Below are 27,478 nucleotides of genomic sequence, written 5' to 3' on the forward strand. Positions count from 1 at the left end.
CCCAAGTGTTTGGGCCCCTGCCATCCAAATGGGAGACCCAGAAGAAGCTCCTGGCTTCAACCTGGTCCAAAACTAGTAAGAGAAAAGAAATAATTAAAATTAGAGAAGAAACCAACAAAATTGAAACAAAAACACAATGCAAAAGATCAGCAAAATGAAAAGCTGTTTTTTTGAAAAAGTAAACAAAATTGATGCACCATTGACCCAACTAACCAAAAAAAGAAGAGAGAAGACACAAATTAATAAGCTTAGAGGTGAAAAAGGGAATGAAACAACAGACACAACATAAATAAATATAATGATCAGAAACCACTACAAAGAGCTGTATGCCAACAAACTCGGAAACATAGAAGAAATGGATAGATTCCTGGACACATACAACCTACCTAAATTGATCCATGAAGACAGAGAAAACCTAAACACACCCATAGCCAAGACAAAAATTGAATCCGTAATAAAGACCCTCCCAACAAAGAAAAGTCCAGGACAAGATGGCTTTACTGCTGAATTCTGCCAGACATTTAAAGTGGAACTAACTCCAATTCTTCTCAAGCTATTCAAAACAATTGAAAGGGAGGGAATCCTCCCAAATTCTTTCTTCAAAGTCAACATCACCTTAATTTCTAAGCCTGAAAAAGACAACAGAGAAAGAGAACTACAGACCAATTTCCTTGATGAACATAAATATAAAAATCCTCAACAAAATTCTAGCCAATCAAATCCAACAACACATCAGAAAGATCATTCACACAGACCAAGTGGGATTTATCCCAGGGATGGTTCAACGTTTGCAAATCAATGCGATACATCACATTAACAAACTGAAGAACAAAAAATCATATGATTATCTCAATAGATGCAGAGAAAGCATTTGATAAAATACAACACCCTTTCATGATGAAAACTCTAAGCAAATTGGGTATAGAAGGAACATTCCTCAACACCATCAAGGCAATTTATGACAAACCCATGGCCAGTGTCCTATTGAATGGGGAAAAGATGGAAACATTCCCATTGAGATCCAGAACCAGACAAGGAAGACTACTCTCACCATTGTTATTCAATATAGTCCTGAAAGTTTTAGCCAGAGCTGCACTGATCCGAATCCAGGAGACAGATGTATGGTGTGTAGTGTGTAAAGCCACCACCTAAAGTGCCAGCATCCAGTATGGATGCCAGTTTGAGTACCAGCTGTTCTACTTCTCATCTAGCTCTCTGCTATGGATTGGGAAAGGGGTAGAAGATGCCCCAAGTGCTTGGGCCCCTGCACTCATGTGGGAGACTTGGAAGAAGCTCCTGGCTCTTGTTTTTGGACTGGGCCAAGCCTGGCCATTGTGGCCACTTGGAGAATGAACCAGTAGTTGGAAGATATCTTTCTCTCTCTCAAAAAAAAAAAGCTGTCTCTGTCTCTCCCCTTCTCTCTGTCATTTTGCTTTTCAAATAAAAACAAAGTATTAACATAAATGTATACAATTGTGATTTGTCAATCAAGAATAATATTAACAATTCTTTTTAAATAAAACAACTAAAATAGATCATTAAACATTTTTATTTTGATGACACTTGAAATTATGCATTTATTTAGTTAATAAAGTATGTTACTAAAAGTTAAGATGTGAGAGGACATTAACGAATTGAGGATGGACTTGTTAAGTAAAAAGGAACTAAAATGTGATGATTTTAAAAATTCTCTGTCAATAAGAGGGTACTTCAAAAATTTCATAGAAAAACAAAATTTAAAGTATGAGTTTATTCTGCTATAAGTTTTTTTTCATAATATGTGAAAAATGCATAGTGTGGGGGCTAGCACAGTGGCATAGTAGGTTAAGCTTCCACCTGGAGCACCAACATCCCATATGGGCACTACTTCAATTCCCAGCTGCTCCAATTCCAATCCAGCTTCCTGCTAATATGCTTGGGAAAGCAGTGGAAGATGACCCAAGTCCTTGGGCCCTTCCCACTGGTATGGGACACCCAGAGGAAGCTCATGGTTACTGGTTTGGGTCTGGCCCAGCCCTTGCCATGATTAACATGTCAACAAAAGCTAGGAATAGAGATGTGATTATGCTACTAGAAACACTGCCAGCTGGAACTAAAGGAAAAAAGGAGAAACTGGAACTGAATGAGGAAAAACTATCAGATTTCTTAGATTCTACAGGACCAGACTGGACTAGAGTACTATTGTACTATAAATACACACTAGTCTTCAAGACAAGGAAAGAAAGGCCACAAAGATGATATAGATATCCCCAGAGCTGCCACTCCTACCATAGACCCAGAGTACACAGCCATGGGAGGCAGGGCTGCAGTTCCCATTATTTGAGTGGATGAGATCAATACACAGCAGAGCTGGGAAGGTGGAGTCATTCAGTAGAGCCCTGGAGGCATAACACCTGTCCCAACAGAGAACCATGGCATTGATGGTGCCACTCCGAGAACCACAGTATTTGCCATGTCCTGCTGGTCTGTGAGGGCTGGGGGTCACTGCCACCTTAGAGGATCAAGAAAATGGGAACTTTACTCCAGTGAGTTTGGAAGGACCGACTGCCACTCCATTGGGGTTGGAAGTCAGCATCGAGGAAAACAGGATTATTCTCAAGCCTTAAGAACTCATGAAACTTGCCTTGCTAGGGTTTGGATTTGCTTGGGATCCATCATCCCTTCCTTCTTTCCTATTTCTTCCTTTCAGAATGGTCTAGCCTGTGCCTGTCCATCCCACCATTGTGTTTTGGAAGTGCACAACTTGTTTGACTTCACAGATTCATAGCTGGAAAGGAATTTTGCTTCAGGATATCTCAGTCATATCCGATGTGCATGGTATCCTTTGGGCTCTAGAGTTATTGCTGGAATGAGCTAAGACTTCCGCAGTTGTTTGGATGGAATGAATACACTGTGCATGTGAAGACCCAAATTTTAGGACAGAGGTGAATTACAGTGGGCTGGCTGTGTCCCCCTCAGATTCACATGTTGGTAGTCCAACCCTCAATATGAGAGACATAGGAGGTGGCAGAGTCTTCATGAGGGATTAGTGCCCTTTAAATGAAAGGGAACCCAGAGAGCCCTCTCTTGCTCCCTTTTCTGCCATATGAAGACATAATGAGGAGATGACCATCTGTGAAGCAGGTCTGCACTAGACACCTCTGTCATTACCATGACCTTTAACTCTCTAGCCCCCAGAACTGTGAACAATAAATGCTTTTTAAGCCACTCAGTCTATGGTATTTTTTTATTATAGCAATCCCAACTAAGACTTTGCTGTTCTAGGACAGCTAAGGCTAATTTCCCCATCTCCTGAATCTCTTTCATCACACCCAGAACTCAGATTTATACATTCATGATTTGTCTGTATGTTAAATGAGATCTTGTTAGTCTAGGAGTTTTGGAAACATCTAAGGCATTATCAAAATGTAAGAAATTAATAACATTAAATGTCTGCAAAGTGCACAAAGATCTCAGCTGAAACATCCCATAAAGTAGAAAAGTCTTACTTTTAATCTTTTTAAGCTTTTTAATTAGTTTTTAACAGATTCAATGTGCTTTGTAGATACAATTCTAAGAACATAATGATCTTCTAAAGAGATAATAAGGAATAAGAGATAATAAGATATTAAGGAAGATTGTTGGGATGGCTTATATGATGAAAAGTTAAATCAATAGTTTGTGCTGTAACATGAACTCAACTGCTCACTTTTATTAAAATTTCAATAACTATAGAAGAAAGTTAAGATCTGTCAGGTTGGCCATTGTTAGGGTAAACATATTGTCTAAATCAGGACACTTTTAACAGTGAAATGGCAAGCTATTAATAAATAATTGTGCTGGGTCAAATTTAAGCTGGATTAATCCTGGGCAAACCACTAGCCATAGAGACATTATGCATGAGCTAGAGAGTCATTTAGTAGCTTTAATTCTATTTTTTAATTTCTATAATTTGCTTGTCTAGCTTAGTATGCTTTTTAAAGGTTTATGTATTTATTTGAAAGGCAGAGATACAGAGAGAGAGGAGGAGAGAGAGATCTTCCATCTGCTGGTTCACTCCCCAAATGGCCTCAATGACTGGGGCTGGGGAAGGCAAAAGCCAGGATCCAGGAGCTTCTTCCGGGTTTCCCACATGGGTCTCAGGGGCCCAAGCACTTACACCATCTTTTACTGCTTTCCAAAGCCCACTAGCAGGGAGCTGAATTGGAAGTGGAGCAGCTGGACTGAAACTGGCGCCTATATGGGATGCCAGCACTGCGGGCGGTGGCTTAACCTTTTAAGCCACAGTTCCAGCCCTTAGCTTAGTATTCTTACTCCTAATTGCAAAGGATGGGGCTTAGGGGAGTAAGAGAATAAATTAGGCAGGATTTAAGGTGTCCTTCTAAGAGCATCAATTAAGAAAAGCTAGGATCTCAATTCTGCCAAATTGAACTGATTTCAGAAAATTCAACCAGATCTCTCTTATCTGCTTAATGGAATGTTAAAATCATAAACTTTTCACATTAAATACTTTCAAGTTGAAACTAGGTGCTGGAGTTCATCTAGTTTGCCCACCTGAAAAATTAAATTTCTGTACAACATCCTGACAAGTGCACTTTCAAATATTTTTCTTATAATATTTCCAATGACAGGAAGCTTTTTATCTCAAGAGGCAGCTGATGCTACTCCTGCATTGCATGTTAGTAAGTTCTTTCTTCTGCTGGATCAAAGTCTAAGAAAAACTTCCTGGGACTTAGAGTTTTAGAAACATTGAATTAACCTTTTTTCTTTACAAGAAACTTGGTTCCCTCTCTTTGGATAAGCTTAAATAAAGGCTACCTGATTTATGATCTCCAAATGTCCTAGAATCTAGAATCTGAAATCTAGATGACTTTTAAAGTCCCTTTCTATTCTCATAGTCAGTGGGTCCATGACAATCCATTAGAAAGAGCTACCCTTTTAATGTAGTCTTCCAAGTAGCAACGTACTGCCAATTGCCTCTTTATTATTATTATTATTTTAAAAAATCCTCCAAGCCCAAATCTTTCACCTGACTGTGACTCCTCTCTCTTCCTTGTGTTCCTTATATTTCTCACTTGGCCCCAACTCAGTGTCTTACTATCTGTCCTCCCTTCCTATCCTCATTCTAGGGGCTTAACTATGTTTGCTTGACTTAATCTATAGTCTCCTCTCTGGACTGCTGGCCTCTGGTCTCCCCTTTGTCTAATGCATCTTATATTTATTTCCAAAGTTTCTCTTTCCCATCCTCCTTAAACTGAACTTTGATAGTATTGCAGGCCTTCCTCATTCTTTACCTTGGCATTGTGAACCCTCCACAATCAGGTCCAATCTACCTCTCCAGACATACTTGTTGGACTCACTTTCCCAAACTCTTCGAGTGAAAGATTCCTCCTTTCACACTATATTGCAAAAAAAGGTTCTGTTTTCTTGTTACTCGGCTTTTGCTTATAACAGTTCTCCTACTCAGGACTTCCCCTTGTCCCCACCCATTACCACCAATACAATTTTAACCATCTTTCAAGGTGAAACTCAAATGTCACCTGTGTTCACTCTTCCCCAGGGGACTCCAGCCTATACTTATCTCTATTCTTCGCCTGAATTCTCATACCACTTCACTGTTGGTTTCATTCATTTGGCAATCAATCAAGAATTGCCTTGTAATATCTCGGAATACTATTTATCTTGAATATTGTCATTTAACTGTTTCTTTTGTCTATATCTTGTTTCCTCAACCACCTAGAATGCTCACTGAAGCCAGGAGCCAGGGATTCACTTTCTTTTTAAACCTCTATGAAACAGAACTAGGCACCTAGTAGGGTTCATTAATATGTACTGACTGATTTTTAATGGGTTATCCAATTACTTTGTCACTACTTTAATAGACCATCAAGTCCGTGATTAATCTTTCCTCACCCCATTTATCAAGGATTGGTGGTGACAGAGGATAGAAAGGACTGTTAGAGGTAAGGCACATGTAAGAGAAAGCATATTTGACTGTTGAAGCCTCAAGCATGACAAATTGCTAAGATGCTGGCAGAGACATTTCACTATCAGCAAAAAGTGTTTCTTAATAGATTTAGGCAACTGGAGCAGCTCCACAGAGATTGTGATTACAACCTGATACTCAATTCTTCCAAGAGAGTAAAGAGGCACATTTTTTTTTGCCTTTCTACTTTGTGCTGGGTAGCCAATACCTAGCTGTTTAATTCAATGGATTCAAGAATGGTGCATCAACTCTCTGATGACATTCACTAGTAGTTTTTGTTTTCCTGGGCAATTATTAAAATTCATATTATCATATGTGACACTTTATGCCAAAATGAAAATGTTATGATTCATGAGAAGCACTTAGGTTTGAATAGAAGTAATGGATTGGTTCATAGGGGTGAGGATGGGGAAAGAGCAAGGAATTCACAACTTTGTGTCTACCTCTACTGCTGTGCCGTAGTGACCTCATTGTAGGGGAAGGAATGTGTTTCTCCATTAGAAAATGAAAAAGGAAATAACAAAGAATGGAATACTATTGCTAACTCATATAAAGACCTTCATCAGATACTAAGCAAAGGATCCTTCAACTAAGTATATACATTGTGGGTCTGAAAGAGGCCTTAATTTTACATGGAGAGGCCCCAGGCCAGCCACATTGTCATTTCCCCACCATAATCATAGGTAGTAGAATGTATAGTTATGAGACTAAGTGTCAAAAGCCTGAGAAGTTATAGGAGAGTGAGGATAAATGGCTCTCCTCAATGACATTATCTTTATTCTTCAACCCCACCGTTGCCAAGCCACAGTGCACATTGCACACTGCTACATCCCAAATGCTTGGAACAATCCTTTGAACAAACTCTTTGCTTCTATTTCAGACATCAGGTTCTTTTAAAGGTTGGATTCTTAGTCCTCTTTATCTCTAAGACCTTCACAGCAGAACTTTGCTCAAAACTCTTTAGCATTGCCCTGGGATTCAACAACTATTACTAATTCAACAACTATTACTAATTCAACAAATATTTATTGAGTCTCTACTATGTGTTAGACACTGTTCTAGGTGAGTAAATGACATAACTCCTATCCCTCCTGGAACTTAAATAACTTCTAACTGGTAAATATACAAGTGAGTGGACTGAAAACATGGCCAGAGATTTGGTACTTCCAGGGAGAATAGGAATCCTGCTAAGCTTTGAAGTGGGGTGGGGGGGCTGCTCCTTGCTCTTCCCCCTACATTTTTTTTGTAGTGGACAGAAAATAGGCAGGATGGCATAGAAGTTAAGGACATAAGGTTTGAAGTCACAAAGCTTAGGTCCAAATCCTGGCTTTCCTACTGAGTGGTTATTTTTCCTTGTTCTGGTTACTTCTTCTTCCTCAGTCTCAGTTTCCTTATTTGTTACTATAGTCATTCACAGACTTAAGACTGCTAATTGCAACTTTCCTAACATAAGGACATCTACATTAGTTTCCCACATACCCCTTGAATGCCTCCTCCACTGGGTGTAGAGTGGCATCTACACAGTAAGTACATATATACAGAGGTATCTAAATGACATACTTAGCAAAGTCTAAGTGAATTATACTTATTAATGAAATAGTTCTAAATAGGTTTCTTAATGACCTCTATCTACATTTCTGTGCCAGATGGTTTCTGCTTCCATTCTATCATTTCCTTGTTTGGAAGGTGACTTTTTTTTTTTAACACATGAAAAGCTGTGTGATTCTCTACTATTTCCCTTACCTTACGAATTTCTCCTTGTTGGACAGTCTTAATGACATTGATCCATTCTTCCATGTCTTTTCGGTTTGGTGCTGCCAGGGTGACTTTTCGTTGTGGTGTGATAACCTAGACAAAAAGCCACATTATTAGCTGATTCCCACTCCATACTTTTCCCCCCAGAGTCTGTGAACTCTCTTAGGAAGCAGACAGATAGATCTACTAACCACAAACAAAGCCTCTTCTTGAAAATAAGGTACTAGCTCCCAGGGTCACTTTCAGTCTTTACCCACCCAAAATAATAGCAATGATAATAGCAATAACGTGTGGGGAGCAACTCGGACTATACTGTTACTGGAATTAAGACTTATTCTATGCATCTGCTCTCCCACAATGTGGCGCTGGGAGAGAAGAAAACAGCTTCTGCACAGCTGCCTCCAGTTCAGCCAATAAACTGTAGGATTTGCTCCTGATTGGAGGAGAGCAGCGTACTCGGCGTGTGGGCAGCCGAGTTGGGATTGGCGGAGGAGGACTATAAAGGAGGAGAGAGAGACCATGCACCAGGAACATCTAAAGGGAACATCTAAGGGGAACACCTGTGCAGCCCCCGAGAGAGCCGGCCAGCGGTGTGCCGCTCCCCTGCGGAAGTGGGGAATGTGGCAGGGGGAACTGCCCTTCCACGGAGGTGGAAGGGACAGTAGCCAACCCGGGAAGAACCAGCAGCAAACCCGGGAAGGGCCGAGCAGACGAAAGAACAGCGCAGGGTCCTGTGTCGTTCCTCCACGAAGACGGGGAGCGACATAATGGTGCCGTGACTCGGATATGAAGCCTAGGCAGGGCTTAGTGTCGTTCCTCCACGAAGAGGGGGAGCGACAATAACGGACACTTTAATGATGCTGTTTATGCTCCAGGAATTAGTCTAAAACACTTTATAAATGCTACTTCTTTCAATCTTCATTTCAACCCCATGAGATGGGCATTGTTATTTTTCCCATTTCATAGTCAGGAAAACCAAGGCAGAGAGAATTAAATGACTTGCTCAGCATCACCCAGCAGGAAAAAAGCTAAGCCTGAATTGAAATTCATATGCATTGGTTCCAGAACTCAGGCTCTTAAATACAAAGCCATGCACCATCTATTACTCAAGTGAGGTTGCCAGAAAATCCTTCTTGCTTACTGTGACTCTGTCTAATTGAAGTGGTAAAAGTGTATATGCTTCACTAAGGTGTGACTCTTTCTGTTTGGAGGGAGAGTGATATGTTTAACAATCAAGTTTCTTTCTTTATTATGGGAAAGGACAGCCTGAAGAAGGGACAGCTGTCTCTCTTGGTCCTGCTTAGGGCAAGGACCCAGGAATGAACAAGAAAACCATGCTGAGAGGCTAGCAGACATCAATCCTCGGTAGGACTTGGTCATTTCCTAGAGGGCAGAAGAGAGCATAGAATGCTATAGCATCAGACATTGTTGTAATGGCCTGATTTGCTTCTATTACCAGCCCTCAAACTCTTGGAACTAGAGCTAACCACACCAATAAATAATTGGTTTCTCCTTTTGCCTGTAGCACACAGCATGAGTCTGTGGTAGATGAGAGTAAGATAATGTTGAAATTATGGTAACTGCCACGTCTTTTTAAGATTTATTTATTTATTTGAAAGTCAAAGTTAGAGAGAGAGAGAATATCTTCCATTTGCTGGTTCACTCTCCAAATGGTTACAAAAGACACGGCTGGGCCAAGACAAAATCAGGAACCAGCAGCTTCATCTGGGTCTCCCTCGTGGGTGGCAGGGGCCCAAGTACCTGGGCCATCCTCCGCTGCTTTTCCCAGGCCATTAGCAGGGAGTGGATCGAAAGTGGAGCAGGCAGGAAATGAGCTGGCACCTATTGGGATGCCAGCATCACAGGCAGAGGTTTTACCTGCTATGCCACAACACCAGCCACCTCTTTGGTCTAAACCCAATGTTGGGTGCAGTGTCTCTGCAATTTAATTAGGTAAGGAGATAGTCTAGCTGTGGGGAGCAACTGGGAGCAACTCGGACTAGACTAAGTTACTGGAATTAAGACTTATTCTATGCATCTGCTCTCCCACAATATGGCACTGGGAGAGGAGGAAACAGCTTCTACACAGCTGCCTCCAGTTCAACCAATAAACTGTAGGACCTGCTCCTGATTGGAGGAGAGCAGCGTACTCGGCGTGTGGGTAGCAGAGTTGGGATTGGTGGAAAAGGACTATAAAGGAGGAGAGAGACAACATGCACCAGGAACATCTATCTGAAGGAACACCTGTGCAGCCCCTGAGAGAGCCGGCCGGCGGTGTGCCGCTCCCCCGCGGAAGTGGGGAAAGTGGCCAGGGGGAACCGCCCTTCCACGGAGGTGGAAGGGACGGTAGCCAACCCGGGAAGAACCAGCAGCAAACCCGGGGAGGGCCGAGCAGACAAAAGAACAGCGCAGGGTCCTGTGTTGTTCCTCCACGAAGACGGGGAGCGACATCTAGCCATTTGGATTTTTTTGTAGAATAGAGACCAGAAATATTAGCCTATAGGTTCATCACTCAAAGGTTCAATTTTTAGGGATCTGTCAACAGAATGCTCTGTTTTGCCCTGGGTCAGTATAATTTAATGAAAAAGAAATGAAAGAAAGCTAGATCTCCTCCTTAGATCCAGCTGCTCTACTTTCAAAGGAGAATGAGACATGAACCAGCCACAAAAGTAAGGTATTTGGCCTGTAGCTCTTTAGTCTGCTAAATACAATCCTCTACTTCTCTGAAGAGAAACCCAAATCTCCACCACTGAGACTGAGACAAATCTGGGTGGAGGTAGGTCAGAGAATTCCTGATAATTTTCTAGTCTTGATGCACTGGAATGACCAAATTCATATGACATTTCAGCTACAACAAGGATCTGAATACTACTCTAGATAATCTTCTGCTTTTTTGAGGTACTCTCACTAGTAATCACAGCATGGGGTTAGATTTCACTTGAATTTAGATACTTATCTATTTCATCAAATTATCCTGATATTTTCTATAACATATTGGCAGTCTCTAGAAAGCCCCCCAGGTATATTCTTCTGAATAACTTTCACCAGCAGGACTGGTTTTCTAATAGTCACATACCCTTGCCCCTGGAATCAGCTTAGCTTTGTACCAGGCTGTATCACTTTCTCCCACAATAATAGGCTAGTAGAAAATGTTTTCACAAATAGTCATATTTTAAGATCAAAGAAGACTTGGAAAACCTGAACACCAAAGAGTCAACAAGTGCACATGGCAACCCTTCTTCCCAGCTAGCCTCCACCCTTGCCCAGTCAGTCATTCCAAATATTACTTACACAAAAGCTGTGGCAAAGGTTTCTACAACTGCTTTCGGCTAAGGTTACTTGAGACAGATCAATTGTTTCAAAGTGCGCAAACTGGAAAGATATAAGAGGGAGGCGGACATGGAACCATCTAGTTAATGAGGCAAAAAGACTTTAAAAGACAAATACAGAGACACATACACAAATACCTCGACAGGCATTCATGATTTTTGTTGATATGCCATGTGACAAATCAAAAAAACTAAACCAAAACACAACTTCTTCCAAAACTATTATGTAGATTTAAAGGAAGGTTTGGGTTGGTCAGTTCAGAAGGATTAAAATATAAAGATTTATGCAGGAGATGATAAGAGGATGTGGGCTAGGGCCCTAGTGGAGCAAATAGTTACCCCTGTTGGGTGGTCAGTTTTGACCATGTTGCTAGTTGCATGTAGTTTAAGGCATGCATCTCCTTACACATTGGCTGTCGTAGACACTACTCACCCAGCAGCAGGAAATCGGTACTACAGATACTGACAGGAATACTTTCATCAGGATGCAACTTGTGCAGTTAAAACAGGGCTCCATGTTCATAAGGGCCCCGACTTTGGTCTAATAACCTGCTGTTGCCATCTTGAAATTGTTAATAATTTTATCTTTGAGCTTGTGTTTTATAAGTGAAATATAATGGGATAATGAATCATGCATACGAGCAGAGGAAATACATGCAATACACATGTTCACCCTGTGTCTTGTTGCATGATGCCCCTGAGTATAGATTCCAGTGGACCTATGATACATGGGTGTTCAGCAAGACTCATAAGAAGTACAAGGTAAGTGTGTTACATACATGGTTGAATAAGTGGGGAAACTGGCAGCCCCCAAAAGCTATGTTTTCTGTTGGAACCAGAAGGTGCTTCAAACACAGAATAAAAGTAAATTATGTAGTTAGTTCTGAGAGCAGATGCTAACTGGGTAATCTGTGAGAGAGGAGGAAAACAGGAAGTGAAAAGAGAGAAACGGGTCTCTCATTTGGGCCAAAAGGACACAATGAAGCAAGAGTTGAAGATTTCAATTTATACTCGATGTTTGCCAACATGTCTTTACCTATTGACCCATCTCCCCATGCAGACATTTCCTGACACTCACCAGCTGACACAATTGACAAGACTGAGTTGATACATTACCGCTGGATGGTGTGCAAAGTAGAGCTTTTGTCCTTGAATCAGAAAATATCTAAGTTTCCATCTCTTGAGGGAGTTACAATTCTTCAGCAAAGGTCCTTCCTTCAGTATTTTCTAAAAGACAAAAGTATAGTATTGATTAATTATGTCAACTTGCAAAATCATATCACTTGTTCCGTCAGATGGGAAGATTATATATCTAAAAGACTGAATCTCAGTTACATACCTGAGAGCGACCTGAAGACCAGACATAGATAACAGAGATGAAGGCCTGAAGACCAGGCTCTCAGATAACATAATCAGAATGATGCCTGTTTCAAGTTCTACCAAGACAATGCCCATTGATCCATATACCCTGCCATTGCGTATACAAGCCAAATCCCAATAATCTTCTCTCTGTCTCATAATATTAAACTGGTCACTTTTCATGCACAAGTTTTAAGTACAGGGCTGTCTATTCAATGCTCATAGAAGGATAATTGTTAACTATAAAATCATAAGACCTAGTAGAGAGTGTAGAGAAATGGAGAGCCCAAGCCTAGCTGGTACTTAGTTCTAGGCAGCCATGTATGAATTCTGACTAGTGTGCAGCTTGTTCCATTTTTCAAGACAGGCTGAAAATCTAGGTGTCTTTATGTGTATATAAACTTTTATAATTTTGAAATTATAATTAGTTAACAACTAATTAAAAATTAAAAACTTACTAGTGCCTAAAAATATGCATGCAGACCAAGGCTGACTTACAGGCAACCAGTTTGTAACTTCTGAATTATAGCTACTGCCATGTCAGAGGAGATGGTAGTGTGTGACTTCAGAGTTTGTGTGTTAGGAGTCTGGACATGTGAGATATATCACCACATTGAGAATGGACAAAATGTTGATGTGATTTCTGTATAGCAGGGAGAAAGGTTAGAATCTATAATAAGATTTCTTACATTGTAAACACAGGCTACTTGTCATCAACTATGAACTTGGACAAATAACCAAATCTGGGTCTCACAGAAGGTGAAGGGACTGTAGTCTTTTTTGTTCTCAACCCTATTCCCCTTCATAACAACGTACCTACTAACCCAATTCCTACTAAATAAATTATTGTTTCTTTAAAAACCCAATAAACAGCCCCCTAAAGTCAGCATGAAGAAACAGAAGCTTAAGAAATTAATCAATGGGTTACATCCTGTCAATAAAATATGTGCATGCAAAATAACATTTACTTGCTTGGGGCTTCTAGATGGAACAAGGACTAAGAAGAACATTGGAAGAAACAAGCAAACACATTCTGTAAAAGAGACATTGGAGGCAGAGCCGTTGTCTATCACCAAGAGAGCTTGCACAGTGATTTCCAGTTTCTGGTCTTTTGTAGATAACATCCCATGGTCCCATCAGCACAACCAGACTGAGTGTCACCTCTAATGCTCAAAAGGCAAATCTGAGGTTTGAGCATTTTCTGCTACTTTGTTCAAGGAGCCATAATTACAAAATGCTGGTGGACTCGGTGCTTCCTCTCGCTGTGACAAGGAAACTAGGAGTGCCTGCTTAATTAGTTTGTATGTGAATGCATACCCCACCCCAGCTAGACCTTTGTCTGAAAGGCAAGACCACAGATAGCTAGGAATAAAAGGGTGTTCTATGAACAGTTCTGAATGCTCAGCTCAATTCTCGAACTGTTAATGAGCTTCTCTCCAAGAGGCAAATGGTAATCCTTATTTTTCTAAAGATCTAACAATCTATGATGGACAAGAGGGGAGTTCTCTGTGTTTTTTTTTTTAAGTGACTGTCCAAGATTGACTAGAAGAGAAAATAGACTTCAAAAGCATACAACACTTTGCAATACAGTGCTTTTACATTTATTATTGAATCATTCCTGTGGTCCTCTGAAATAGGTAGTGAAGCCATCTTCTAACTCAATTATTTCACATGAAAGACATTCTTTTTTTTCTTTACTTTTATTTAGTAAATATAAATTTCCAAAGTACAGTTTATGGATTACATTGGCTCCCCCTCCCCATAATTTCCCTCCCACTCGCACCCCTCCCATCTCCTGCTCCCTCTCCCATTCCATTCACATCAAGATTCATTTTCTATTATCTTTATATACAGAAGATCGATTCAGTATATATTAAGTAAAGATTTCATCAGTTTGCACCCACACAGAAACACAAAGTGTAAAAATACTGTTTCAGTACTAGTTATAGCATTACTTCACATTGGACAACACATTAAGGACAGATCCCACATGAAAAGTACATAGTGACTCCTGTTGTTCACGTAACAATTTGACACTCTTGTTTATGGTGTCAGTAATCTCCCTAGGCTCTAGTCATGAGTTGCCAAGGCTATGGAAGCCTTTTGTGTTCGCCGACTTCGATCTTATTCCGAGAGGGTCATAGTCAAAGTGGAAGTTCTCTCCTCCCTTCAGAGAAAGGTACCTCCTTCTTTGATGGCCCCATTCTATGAAAGACATTCTGAACTTAGTTTAAGGGGCTTGACCCCCGCCACGACATTATCAAGGAACTTGAAAATTTCTCTCTCAAATAAGACTCTCCATGTTTTTTCTGTACTTCCAAAAATATTGCATTATCTTGGAGCTAAAATATTTCTCAAAGAAGGTACCTTTGATGTCATTCTGAAAGGCAATGGAGAATGAGACTCCATCTAGGGTATCTTGTTATGTGGCCATTTTTACAGGCTCATGGCTGTTTCATAAAATGGTACACACCTGCAATCGTCTTGGGGCAATCTTTCACATTCCTGTGGGAATGTCTGTGATGCTGCAGATAGTGTGAAGTTATGAAAGGTTGTAGAATCCTAGTACGTACTGAAATACCGTGTTTCTCCTGATGCTTCTTAAATCAGAACACATGCAGGCAGGTCTCCTAGTCCTTCCTGCCAGATCTATCCAACACTAAAACCCAAACAACACTGTGGTCTCTATGCACTGTTACTCCCAAGGATGGCTGTATTGTAGTGACAATGAGTTATGGTTCTAGGGAGTCTATTGTCTTGAGTTCAATCACTGCAAAGGTCATTTAACTTCATTCAAATCCAAGAATGTGTGATTGTAAAGCACACGTATTTCAAGTCCTATGTAAAATATTCACACGGAATATCTGCCCAAACTATGGCAGACCCTGGAGAGAAGCCCAGAGCTTTGGAAAACCCCCATTTGGTTTCATTTTGGATTCTTTTTGATAAGCCAGTCCCCAATTCCATTACTCCTAGAAACTCCTACACCTTGGCACAGGCAGCCTCTCACCCTGATGCTCTACAATTCAGGGTGCATAAATTAATTACATAGAGTGAGAGTCAGCATTTCCTTTATTTCATACTTATAAAATACATTCTATAAGATATCTCAAAAAGTTCTCAACTCAACTTCCTATATATAATTATAACTATATACATAATTATATATATATATATATATAAAATACTCTACCTGTAGCTTAATTGGGAAAAGGCAAGCACGACTGCTTCTGTGACATTTCCATGTTCCTCCCAGGTCCCCAAAGCTTCTACTATCTGCTGTGTGTGTTTTCCTGTGACTTAGTGGATGTTTTGATGCACGTGGCTTTGGGGAATCCTTTATCCTCTCTTGGCAATAGGATCCCCAGTTGACAAGCCAAACTGAAATCCAACCCCCATCCAATCGAAGAGTAGGCAAGCAGCATGATGTGCATCACTACCTGTTTTCAGCTGGGTACTCTTCTGCTTTAACTTCTCATGCTGCTCTTGAGGGAGGCTGGATCAAGTTGGGGGATGATCACTCCCTAAGTGAGAACTGGACTCCCATTATGCACACAGCTGGGGATTTCTGTTTGGGGCTCTTTCAGTCCCCAAACCTGGAACATCTATTCTCTTTGCTTTGGAGGTGGGAGTGATGGAAGAAAGCCGTTTCCTAACACAGGCCTGCCAAAGTTGATTCAGAGTAACAATGTTTGATTTGGTTACAGTACAACTCTGGGTGCTTTAGACTTTAAGAAAGGCCAAATCCACGGCTTCACTACAAATTTTATATTCCCCAAGGTCCTCTGGACATGGCAGGAGGCAGACAGACTGGCTCTGAAACTTACTTGCTGTGTGACCTTGGGCCAATCACTTAACCTCTCTGAGCCTCAATTTCCTTGTCTCATAAGAAGAGGGTACCCCAGATGCCTGCCACTCTGTGACTTCCTTGATCTTTGTTGTGGAGGTAGGAGCTCATGCCATAGCTAGGATCCTCCCTATATAGCTGACTAAGGGCTAACCCAAAAGGAAGAGTAATAGAGTGACCAACTGTTCTTGTTTTCCCTGGAGTCTCAGCACTAAAACCTGGAGAGTCATAGGGTAACCAAGACTGCTGGTTAGCCTATCAGTGAGAATCCAGATCTTTCTACTGCCTTATCTCCTTTAGTGCCCAGAGCTATGGTCCTGTGAAGGCAGTGGAGAAGTTGAGGCTTGGAGAGGCTAAGTAACTATTTCCAAGTCAGAATGAGGAGTAGAGCTGAGGTTTGAACCTTGATCTCTTGGACTTCACTGCTTTCCCCACCCCCAGCACCAAACATCTACATTGTGATATGACTTGGGTGTCAGATCTAACTAACGGGTGATTTTGGTTCACATCTTTTGCTCCCCTTAGAGGCTGCCATTTTGCCCAGCAGGAAAAGCCATGGGCTGCAAGTGTCTGCAGATTTCCTTCTGGTTTAGCTGAATTTCTTTCTATATGCTTTTTTCTTTTTATAAAATAGACACATAATTGCAGAAATGTGTAGGGTACAATGTGAAATTTTGAGAGGTGTATACATTGTGTAATGATTGGATGGAGGTAATTAGCACATTTATCACCTCAAACATCATTCTTTTGTGGTGAAACATTAAAAATCCTCTCCTAGCTATTTTGAAATATGCAATGCATTAGAGTTAACCGTAGTCAGTCACCCTTCTGTGCTACAGAAAGCACTTATTCCTTCTTTCCGACTATAGTCTTAGACCCATTGACCAACCTCTTTCCATCCCCACTTCTCTACCCTCCCTAGCTTCAAGTAACCACTATTACATGTTCTATGTGTATGCATCTCTGTACTTTTTATTCTCTGTGTGTGATTTCCTTATAATAAGCCATCCAGATTTCAAAGCCTAATTACTCCTTCCCTGCCATGCTGCAATATAACTGTACCATCATTGCTGGTAAAGAAGCACGACATAGTCACTTGTGCATGTGCCATTGGCAGGCATCCTCTTGCCTTAATGCAGCTACTCCTACGCTGGACCCAAAGGGAAATTCTTCTTTGACCTGGATGGCTTCTAGTAATGAAATAAAATAATAATAACCTGGCCATAGAACTAGTACACAAAAGTATCCCACAAGGTTCTTACTGGGAAAGACTGAGAGCACTGCTCTTACTGTTGCTTCCCCATCCCAGGGACCACTTTCCACAGCTTGCTCAGTTGCTTTACCTTAAGACCCACTGCTGCCCTTTTCACAGTTTTGTACTTTCATTTATTTCTCTGTTGAAACACCATCCAGTTCTGCAGCCTTTTTCTGCTTCTCCCTGCAGGAAAACATCTGGTAAAATTACAACCTCTTCCACTCATCTCTAGCCAGGCTGTGTTTAAGGGATTAAGGCTGCTCGACTTTTAAATGTCTCCTAACTACAGTAATCAAACTCGAAAACCCACTGGCCAGGGCTTACAGAAAGGCTGTTATCATCTAGATCTTGCGCTGCTTGCTCATCTTTTGATTGCCTATGCTGAAGAGGGGATCAGAAAAATACAAATGCACTAAGGGAGAGGAAAGAGAGAGGGGAAGGAAAAGATCAGTGATATTACAACTTAATATGACAGCCCAGGAAGGGGGAGGAGGAAGAGGAGTAGAAAATAAATATGAATAGGATGTGCCTGTTACCTGGAGGGGTTGCTGGGGTGTGGCGTTAAACATTAATAGACTTGTAGATGACAAGAGATGCCCAGAATTCCCACTAGTCCTGTAACCTCTGAGCTACCACTTCCTCAGCTGTAATATTGGGCCCTCATCAATGTGTGCAGCGTCCTCATTGGAGTTGCTGGGGAGAAGGCATCAGTGACTACAATGGGAAGAGAAAGTTGATCAGCTATGATCTGGGAGAGAGCTAGTTTTGAATCCCACAAGATATAAACAATGGAAAAATTGTTCTGGGTTGGGGGAAGGACTGCCTTTGTAATGGAAGCAAGGCCTCAAAAACAGGGCGTACAAGGCAGACATTTAGTGCAGTAGCTAAGATGCCACTTGGGGACACCCAAACCCCATATGATGTGCAGCCTGGGAGGCAGCAGTGATGGCCGAAGTACTTGGGTCCCTGCCACTCACATGGGAGACCCAGATAGAGTTCCCAGATCTTTACTTCTGCCTGTCCAGCCTCAGCTGTTGGGGGCATTTAGAGAGGGAATCAGTAGATGAAAGATCTCTCTCTAAAGAAATAAATAAATGTAAAAGTAAGGCGTCAGGAAGGGAAAGAACAGGAAAGAGTCCAGGATGAGACAAACTCATCAATACTAATATGCTCACACCAAAACTGAAGCACAGGGAAATAGCAAGACACAGCTATATTCTGTCTGCCATTTCGTACATATGATAAAAAGTAGGGGCCAGTGCTGTGGCGTAGCAGGTAAAGCTGCCGCCTTCTGTGCCGGCATCCCATGTGGCCGCTGGTTTGAGTTCCAGCTGCTCCACTTCAAATCCAGCTCTGTGCTATGGCCTGAGAAAGCAGTAGAAGATGGCCCAAGTCCTTGGGCCCCTGCACCTACATGGGACACCTGGGAGAGGCTCCTGGCTCCTGGCTTGGGATCAGCCCAGCTCTGGCTGTTGCAGCCACCTGGGGAGTGAACCAGAGCGTGGAAGACCTCTCTCTCTCTCTGCCTCTGCCTCTCTGTAACTCTGCCTTTCAAATAAATAAATAAATCTTTAAAAATAAAGTAATGTTCTCATCAGGCTGACATCAATCTACACACCTTTTCTAAAATAGCCTGCAATGCACATTGTACACATTAGTGCTAATACTCAAAATACTGGGCAGGCGCTGTGCCACAGTGGATTAACGCTCTGGCCTGAAGTGCCAGCATCCCACATGGCGCCGGTTCGAGACCCGGCTGCTCCACTTCCAATCCAGCTCTCTGCTATGGCCTGGGAAAGCAGTAGAAGATGGTCCAGCTCCTTGGGCCCCTGCACCCACATGGGAGATGTGGAAGAAGCTCCTGGCTCCTGGCTTCAGATAGGCACAGCACCGGCCGTTGCGGCCGATTGGGGAGTGAACCATCAAAAGGAAGACTTCTCTCTCTCTCTCTCTGTCTCTCTCTCTCTGCCTCTCCTCTCTCTGTGTAACTCTGACTTTCAAATAAATAAATAAATCTTTAAAAAAAAACAATACTGCGAGGTAGTTATTCTCACCCTCATACTAAAGATAATGTACGGAAGCCGAGGACAGACAACCGGCTTCTTCAAGATCAAACACAATTACAAAAAAGGATGACTTTGGGTTCAAGTCTGATTCTAAAGCATAGACACATTCCTACCCATTTTCCCATACACAGGGTCTTTCTCTCTTAGAAAATGAGGGTTGGTGGGGGCTGGTACTGTGGTGTAGTGGATAAAGCTGCCACCTGCAGTGCCGGCATCACGTATGGATGCCAGTTCCAGTCCTGGCTGCTACTCTTCCGATCCAGCTCTCTGCTATGATCTGGGAAAGCAGTGGGAGATAGCTCAAGTCCTTGGGCCCCTGCATCCACGTGGGAGACCTGGAAGAAGCTCCTGGCTCCTGGCTTCAGATCAGCGCAGCTCTGGCCGTTGCAGCCAATTGGGGAGTGAACCAGCAGATGGAAGACCCCCCACCCTTGTCTCTGTGTGTAACTCTGACTTTCAAATAAATGAATAAATCTTAAAAAAAAGAAAATGAGGGTTGGTTTGAGGTGAGATAGGGTGGATAGTTTGCAATACCAAAGGAGGTTGGAATGATCTCATTTGTGAGTTTTCATAGATGTATTTGTAGGTGGGCAGCAATATCGCCCCTAGAACAGACTTAATGGACTCTGAAGTTTGGATATTAGCAGTCACCTGCTGTGTGAGCAAATCATATCACTTCCCCAAACCGCCATCCCCTAGCTAAGAACTGTGGGTAAACACACATTTAGTACTTGATTCATCAAGGGAAATTGAGACATAACAGAAAATACAACTATTAATATCACTCGGTCTGTTACCATAAAGTTGCCTCTTATCAAATTTGAGACTGCATTCATAGCCTCTAGGCTCAGGAATAGAATTATTTCAAAACTGAGCAGGTCAAGGAGGCAAACCTTAGCATAAAACTCTCTTGGTAAATAACAAATATGTGTCATAGCTGAATTATGTCTGACAGGTACAGTGCTCCCAGCATCACAACTTATCCATGGTAGGCACCGGATGAATATTTATAAAGTGAAATTGAATGAAGAAAAACACACCAGTGGAGGACAATGAGAAAAGGTGTTCTCAAATGTTTGGAAATCCACTGCCTATGAACTGGTTCCTAAAAGCCAGTTGCTATTGTAGGAAACACATTAAAATTCTTATATACCCAACAGGCAAAAACCCATTTCATGCCATAAAAAATGGTATAGATTTTGGACTCAGATAAACCTGGATTTGAAAGTCTGTTACTATACTAAGTGTGTGTCCTTGGGCAAGTCATTTAACTTACAAACCTCAGCATTTTTATCTGTAAAAACATATATAATGAGATTCCACTCTCAATAAAGATGGAAATAATACACAAAAGTGCCTAATGTAAGGTGGAAATGCAATCCATATCTCTTCTTGCCTTTTGTGGATGTGGTAGTCAGGTTTTTGGAATCCTAAATTGAAAACCAGGGCTTGTTGAGTGTGAGTGTATATGTGGTTGCTAAAAGGTATTGGGGACTCAGTTTAAAATCTGTGTTGTGTCCCAAATTCTAGAGCACGATTTATATGTTAATAAAGTAAACTTAGCCAGTCTTTACTACTGGAGTTACAGCACTTTTGATTTTTGTGAATAAGTCCATGTAAGCAGAGACTCTCTCCCCATAAGCAGCACATCGAGGACCACAGGGAAAGGAAGCAGACTATAACTACAAAACAACTTTAAGTCTGTCAAAGAATTTATGTCTGCTGTCCGTATAAAGATACTCATAGTGCTGTGACTTATGAGCTCCCCAGAAAACAAAAACAACAGCAGAAGAACTTCAGAAGAATTTCTGATTATAGGTATGAAGATTTAAGGTAAGTTGAAAGAAATGTTCTATTTAAGCATGGAATAAAAGCGAGTATTACAAGTGTTGATTATGATAGTTGGGATTAGTGAATGTAAGCATTTGTATCTGTAAATGTAGAACACAAACATTTCAAATGTAATGCTCTCTAATGCTTGTCTTAAAAGAGTGAGGCAATTTTTGAAGGCCCAAAAGCATGATTGAGTCAAAAACATCCTTTTCTAATGTATTCTATTAGCTACTACGGTGGGCAACATAGCTTCAAGAGCTGATATAACCTGCCATAACTAAGGCACCACCATCTATGTATTGTACTCATAGTGTATCATAATTCCTGCCCATTTACCTAGGAGAAAGTCACTAACTTTTTCCCCTTGCCCATGGCTATATTGGATGACTATATACTTATCCACTTCCAAATAGCTCTTCTTCCTTTATTAAAAGTTCCTCCTAATCATTTTACCTTTGGTGTAGAAGAAGGAAATAGTCATTCCACTCAGTTCTCAATTTTGTCAGAAGCTAAAGACCTGCTATACCAACATGAGACCAGTGGAAAACCAAGAGCACTTTTAAGGCAAAGAATTGAGTATAGAGTAAGCGAACATAGCCCATGCCAATGAACTTTCTCTGCTTATTGTAGAGATACTACCTATAAGGGAACTCCCTCTCTCTCTTCAGTCCCCACGGGCAGAAGTTCTACCCCGCTGTTCCTGAAGACCTGATGAGGCTCTTTTCAAGGCCCACAATTCACTGAACTATTTTGATCTAGTGAAATGTGAGCGGAAAACCTGACAAATCTTAACTAAATGTGAAAGGTCTTTCTGACCTCGAAATGTGGGAAGTGCACAGACTTCAAAAAATTTCATGGAAAGCATATTTCATGGGAAAAAATTGTACATGGACTGCAAATTCTTTTGCACCGAAATAAAATTATCTTTTAATTTTTTCCATGAGCTTTTCGAAGTATCCTCATACTACATCCTCATGCAAGGGCTCAGAGGTGGAATCAATTCAGTCTACGTCAGTTTCCTAATTGAGTCCCACATATACATGTCTTTCAAATAGCATGTACAGAGGCAAGAGAACATGTTGCCTGATGACTTGAAATTATGGTGGGTACACGGATATTTGGATGGGAGACAGTGGTTCTGCAGTGGGTGGATAGCACAATGAGCGAAGGGGCAGAGGCAAAACTGTCGGTGAAAGGACTTCGGGAAGGCAATGCTCAGTGTGTAAGACCTTGTACTGCACGGACAAAAGTTCCAAGCACACATTTTCTATGACGCTTAATATGTTTTATGCACTCTTCCAGATTTTTCACTTCCACATCCCACAGAGGCAATTGAGGAAACAGGTTATCATTTTCATAACTCATTGCCTCAATAGATGCACTTAGAGTGCTTTTCCTTTCCCAAATTGGAAGTGCAATAATGTGTCATATTTTCTTAGCAGTATCTATTTCTACGAATGCCACAATGTGTTACAGACCATGTTCATTTTGTATTATCACCACTTACATGGTTTTTTCAAAATGTGTGGGTAGATATATATTAGCCTAGGTGTGAACTTTTTGGTAAATTGATATAAATAAATAAAAATGATCAAAATGATGCCATTTTCCTGGGCCAAAATGCTTTCAGGGTTTCACTGATACCATGCAATAAAAGACCTTGAGAAAGTCCATAGATACATTATTTATTCCACTGTTGAGTTCTGTATTTTAGTGCAACCCACAGCCCTAAAAGACGCTTTTGAATCAGAATGCCTAATTACTTGCCTCAAAGTAACTGTCACAAGGCTATTTCTTCACATAACAGACAACCTAGAGTTGCTAAGAGCGAAGAAACATGTGAAGTGTACATTTTTCAAGTCTCAAGAAGGGTATTCTGCTGAAATTGGGTTCTTTGCCTGAGTCTACAACCTAATGTCATCTATTTTCTGAATGAAATTCGAAGTCACTCGGGCATATATAACCATATTTAAGTGAAACCATAAGACACGTTCTAAAAGCCAAACACAAATATGTTTTGATTAGTTATGCCACAACTGGGATCTGATTATTACAAAATCCTCAACAAACAGCCCTATGAAACTTGTTGATTATAGTTTAACAATAGTGCTGTAAAACTCTGTGCTTAGCTTAATGTAGGTTCCCCAGTTACCGAGAGAAAGAAAAATTTCAGGACAAAAACACCCAGGGAAAGTTACGCTTCTAAGCTCCCTCAGGTTGTTGGCAGAGTTCAGTTCCCAGCAGTGGCAAGACTGAGATTTCAGTTTCCTGCTTGAGGCCATGTTTAGCACCTGCCGGTTACCCACAGTTCCCTGCTACCATGGGCTTCTCTAACACAGCCATTTATTTCATGTCTTTATTTATTTATTTATTTATTTATTTATTGACAGGCAGAGTGGACAGTGAGAGAGAGAGACACAAAGAAAGGTCTTCCTTTTTGCCGTTGGTTCACCCTCCAATGGCTGCTGCGGCCGGCGCATCTCGCTGATCCAAAGGCAGGAGCCAGGTGCTTCTCCTGGTCTCCCATGGGGTGCAGGGCCCAAGTACTTGGGCCATCCTCCACTGCACTCCCTGGCCACAGCAGAGAGCTGGCCTGGAAGAGGGGCAACCGGGACAGAATCTGGCACCCTGACCGGGACTAGAACTCGGTGTGCCGACGCTGCAAGGTGGAGGATTAGCCTAGTGAGCCACAGCGCCTGGCCTCATGTCTTCTTATTCATACAAAGACCAGTGAATGGGACTTTGTCTAGCTCATATGCTAGCAACACAGTGTTATATAGCTATACATGGGGTCTTCAAAAGTTCATGAAAAATGTGTATTATGAAAAAGCTATGTATGGGTGTCAAAATCATTGCACCAAGATGAACTTATCTTTTAAAGGCACTTTCCATTAACTTTTTGAAGTGCCCTTGTACAGTAACATTATCACAGGAGTGATATTCCATAACCTTTGGTGTAGTCTGTTGGGTGCAAGTTTAAATCCTCCATTTCCACCGTGACATCCCTACAGCAGAAAATTAAAACCTTTTTACATAAGAGGCTATTTTAAGTATAGATTGTATATATGTTGTTTAGGTACAGACAGACACAGAGCGAACCAAGACATTATTTTAATACACAAAATAGAGAAATTATGCCCTACATATAAAATAAAATACATCAGTCATACGATAAAATAAAATATGCAAAAGTGTGCGTTATGGTGCGGTGAGTTAAGCCGCTGTGTGGGAGGCCCACATCCCATATCACAGTGCTGGTTCCAGTCCCAGCTACTCTGCATTTATGATCCAGCTCCTTGCTAATGCACCTAGGAGGCAGCAAATGATGGTCCTAGTACATGGATTTCTGCCAATTGCGTGGGATACCCAGCTGGAGTTCTGGGGGCCTGGATTAGCTCTACCAGTGGTGGCCATTTGGGAAGATACTCTCTCTCTCTCTCTCTCTCTCTCTCTCTCTCATCACTTTTGCTTTCGAATAAGTAAATAAATCTTTTAAAAAATAAAATCTACAAAGATGCTATTATTCTGCTTAATTTTTTAAATTTTAAAATAATTATAGACTCGCAGGAAAGAAGTGCACAGAGAAGTCTCATGCAACTCTTCTCTCAATTCTCCCAACATTAATATCTAGAATAACTAGAGTATGATATCAAAAGCAGGAGGTCAACACTGGTCCAATCCACAGAGCTTATTCAGGTTTTACAAGTGAAATGTGTACTCACTGTGTGCACATGTGGTTGTGTGTGGATGCATGCACATGGGTGAAGCACAACGAAATTTTATCACATGTGTATCTTTGATTAGCCATCACCCACAATCAAGATATGGCGTTGTATCATGACAAGGGTCCCTCATGCTACCCTGTTATAGTTACACTCATTCCTTTTGCTCCCTCCCATCCCTAACCTCTGGCAACCTCAAATCTGTTCTTCATCTCCATAATTTACTATTTCACAATTGTTACAGAAATGGAATCAATCCATATGAATCTTTCTGAGCCTGACATTTTGCACTCAGTATAATTCCCTTGGGGGTTTATCAACGTCGTTGTGTTGCTAAGCAGTACTGCACAGTCTGTATACAAAATTGTTAGTTTAACCATTCACCCATTGAAGGACGTTTGAGTGGTTTCTAGGGTTTGTCCATAATGAATCAAGCTGCTAGTTATATTTGTGTACATATTTCTATATTAAAATAAGTTCTCATTTCCCTGAAATACATGCTCCAAAGTGCAATTGCTGGCTGGTGTTATAAATCCATTTTTAATATTTAAAATAAACTGCCAAGCTATTTTTCAGAGTGACTGGATCATTTTATGCTCCATCCGCAATAGATGAATGATACAGTTTCCCTACATCTTCTCCAGCATTTGGTGCTCTCACTACTTTTATATTTTAGTCAGTCTAATAGGTGTCTAGTGATGGCTTGTTACCATCTTAATTTGCACTTCCCTAATGGATAATGATGTTAAATGTCTCTTCATGTGCTATTTGCCATCTGTATATCTCCTTTGGATGAAATGTCTGTGTGTGTCTTTTGCCCATTTTGTCACTGAATTTTTAAAAATGCTTTATTTATCTACTTTTATATACTTGATAGGCAGAGACACTGACAGACAGAGATAGAACTAGACAGACAGAGGTCTTCCACGTGCACCTGGCCTGCAACAGCCAAGCCAAAATCAGAAACCTGGAGCTCCATCTGAGTCTCCCAGATGGGTGGCAGGGGCCCAATTATCTGGGCCATCACCTGCTGCTCCAGAGGATGCACATTAGCAGGAAGCTAGAACTGGAATCAGAGCCAGGACTCAAATGTAGGCATTCACATATAGGATTCAAGCATCCCGAGCACTACCTCAACCACTGTGCTGAACATCCACCCCATATTTCTTGTTTTTTAAATGCTGAGTTTTTAGAATTCTTTATAGATTTTACATACAACTTCTTTGTTGGATGTATGCTTTGAAAACATTTTCTCCCAAACTCTAATTTGTCCTTTCATCCTTTCAACAGGGTCCTTTCCAGAGCAACACTTCAATTTTGATAAGGTCCAATTGGACAATTTTTACTTTTATGAGTCATGCTTTCAGGAACATATCATGATGTACTGGTACATAACACTTTTGGAGAAATGTTCCATATGAAGTTCTTTCTGCTGCCTTTCATGCTTTTGGAAGCTTTTATGTACATGTGCGCATGTATGTGTGTAAGTGTACCTAGACATTTGTTTGTGTGTATACTGCTTGGCCTAACTAGAAGGACTCGAGCATCTTGCCTGTGCCTATTTACTAAGGCATATGTACTACAATGGTTTACAGAGCCATAGCTCCTAGGGCTGAATATAATAATATAGAATATATTATCTAGCAGCAGTTTATTTGTTGTCCCTGATGTGAGCAAGGGAGAAATCATTCAAAAAAATTACAATTCTTCTTCAAATTATATTGCCCTCTGAAAATGGATATGCAAGTATACACAATGTTCTATAAGTCTGTGAAAGTTGTACCTTGAAAAGTGCAAGAGATCTTCAGAAATTTTACAGATAATGCATGTTATCAAAAAACTATGGAGGCTGGTGCTGTGGCACAGCAGGTTAAAGCCCTGGCCTGGCTCCTGGCTTCGGATCGGCGCAGCTCCGGCCATTGCATCCATCTGGGGAGTGAACCAGTGGATGGAAGACCTCTCTCTCTGTCTCTACGTCTCTCTGTAACTCTGTCTTTCAAATAAATAAAATAAATCTCAAAAAAAACTATGCATGAATTCCAAGAATTTTTTGCACCAAAGTAAACTTATCTTTTCATTCCATTTTCCCATGAACTTTTTGGTCTTCACATATGTGATCATATACAAGCAAAAAATTCTAAAATCAAAAATTGTTTATTAAAAAACTAGAAATAGACTTGCCATATGATCCAGTAATCCCATTTCTGAGTACATACACAAAAGACATGAACATGTTGTAGCAAAGAGATCCTTGCACCATCATGTTTATAGCAGCATTGTTCACAATAGCCAAAATATGTAATCAACCCAAGTGTCCACCATCAGATGAATGAATAAAGAAAAATAT

The 27,478-nt window shown here is 41.0% G+C and overlaps 1 protein-coding gene across 1 annotated transcript in view; it reads right to left on the bottom strand.

Annotated features, from left to right (window-relative positions):
* Nucleotides 1-12,504, bottom strand: part of DGKK (diacylglycerol kinase kappa) — a 52,904-nt gene extending 40,400 nt beyond the window's left edge. The window contains exons 1-3 of the mRNA XM_089323934.1: nt 12,389-12,504; nt 11,012-11,129; nt 7,709-7,813 (exon numbers count right to left, since the gene is read on the bottom strand). Coding sequence (XP_089180060.1) covers nt 7,709-7,813; nt 11,012-11,129; nt 12,389-12,504 — 339 coding nt within the window. The remainder of the gene's footprint in view (nt 1-7,708; nt 7,814-11,011; nt 11,130-12,388) is intronic.
* Between the last annotated feature and the right edge of the window lie 14,974 nt (nt 12,505-27,478).

The sequence above is a fragment of the Oryctolagus cuniculus genome, chromosome X (assembly GCF_051225735.1).
Source record: "Oryctolagus cuniculus isolate XC-2025 breed Fujian yellow rabbit chromosome X, ASM5122573v1, whole genome shotgun sequence".
Lineage (NCBI taxonomy): Eukaryota > Metazoa > Chordata > Mammalia > Lagomorpha > Leporidae > Oryctolagus > Oryctolagus cuniculus.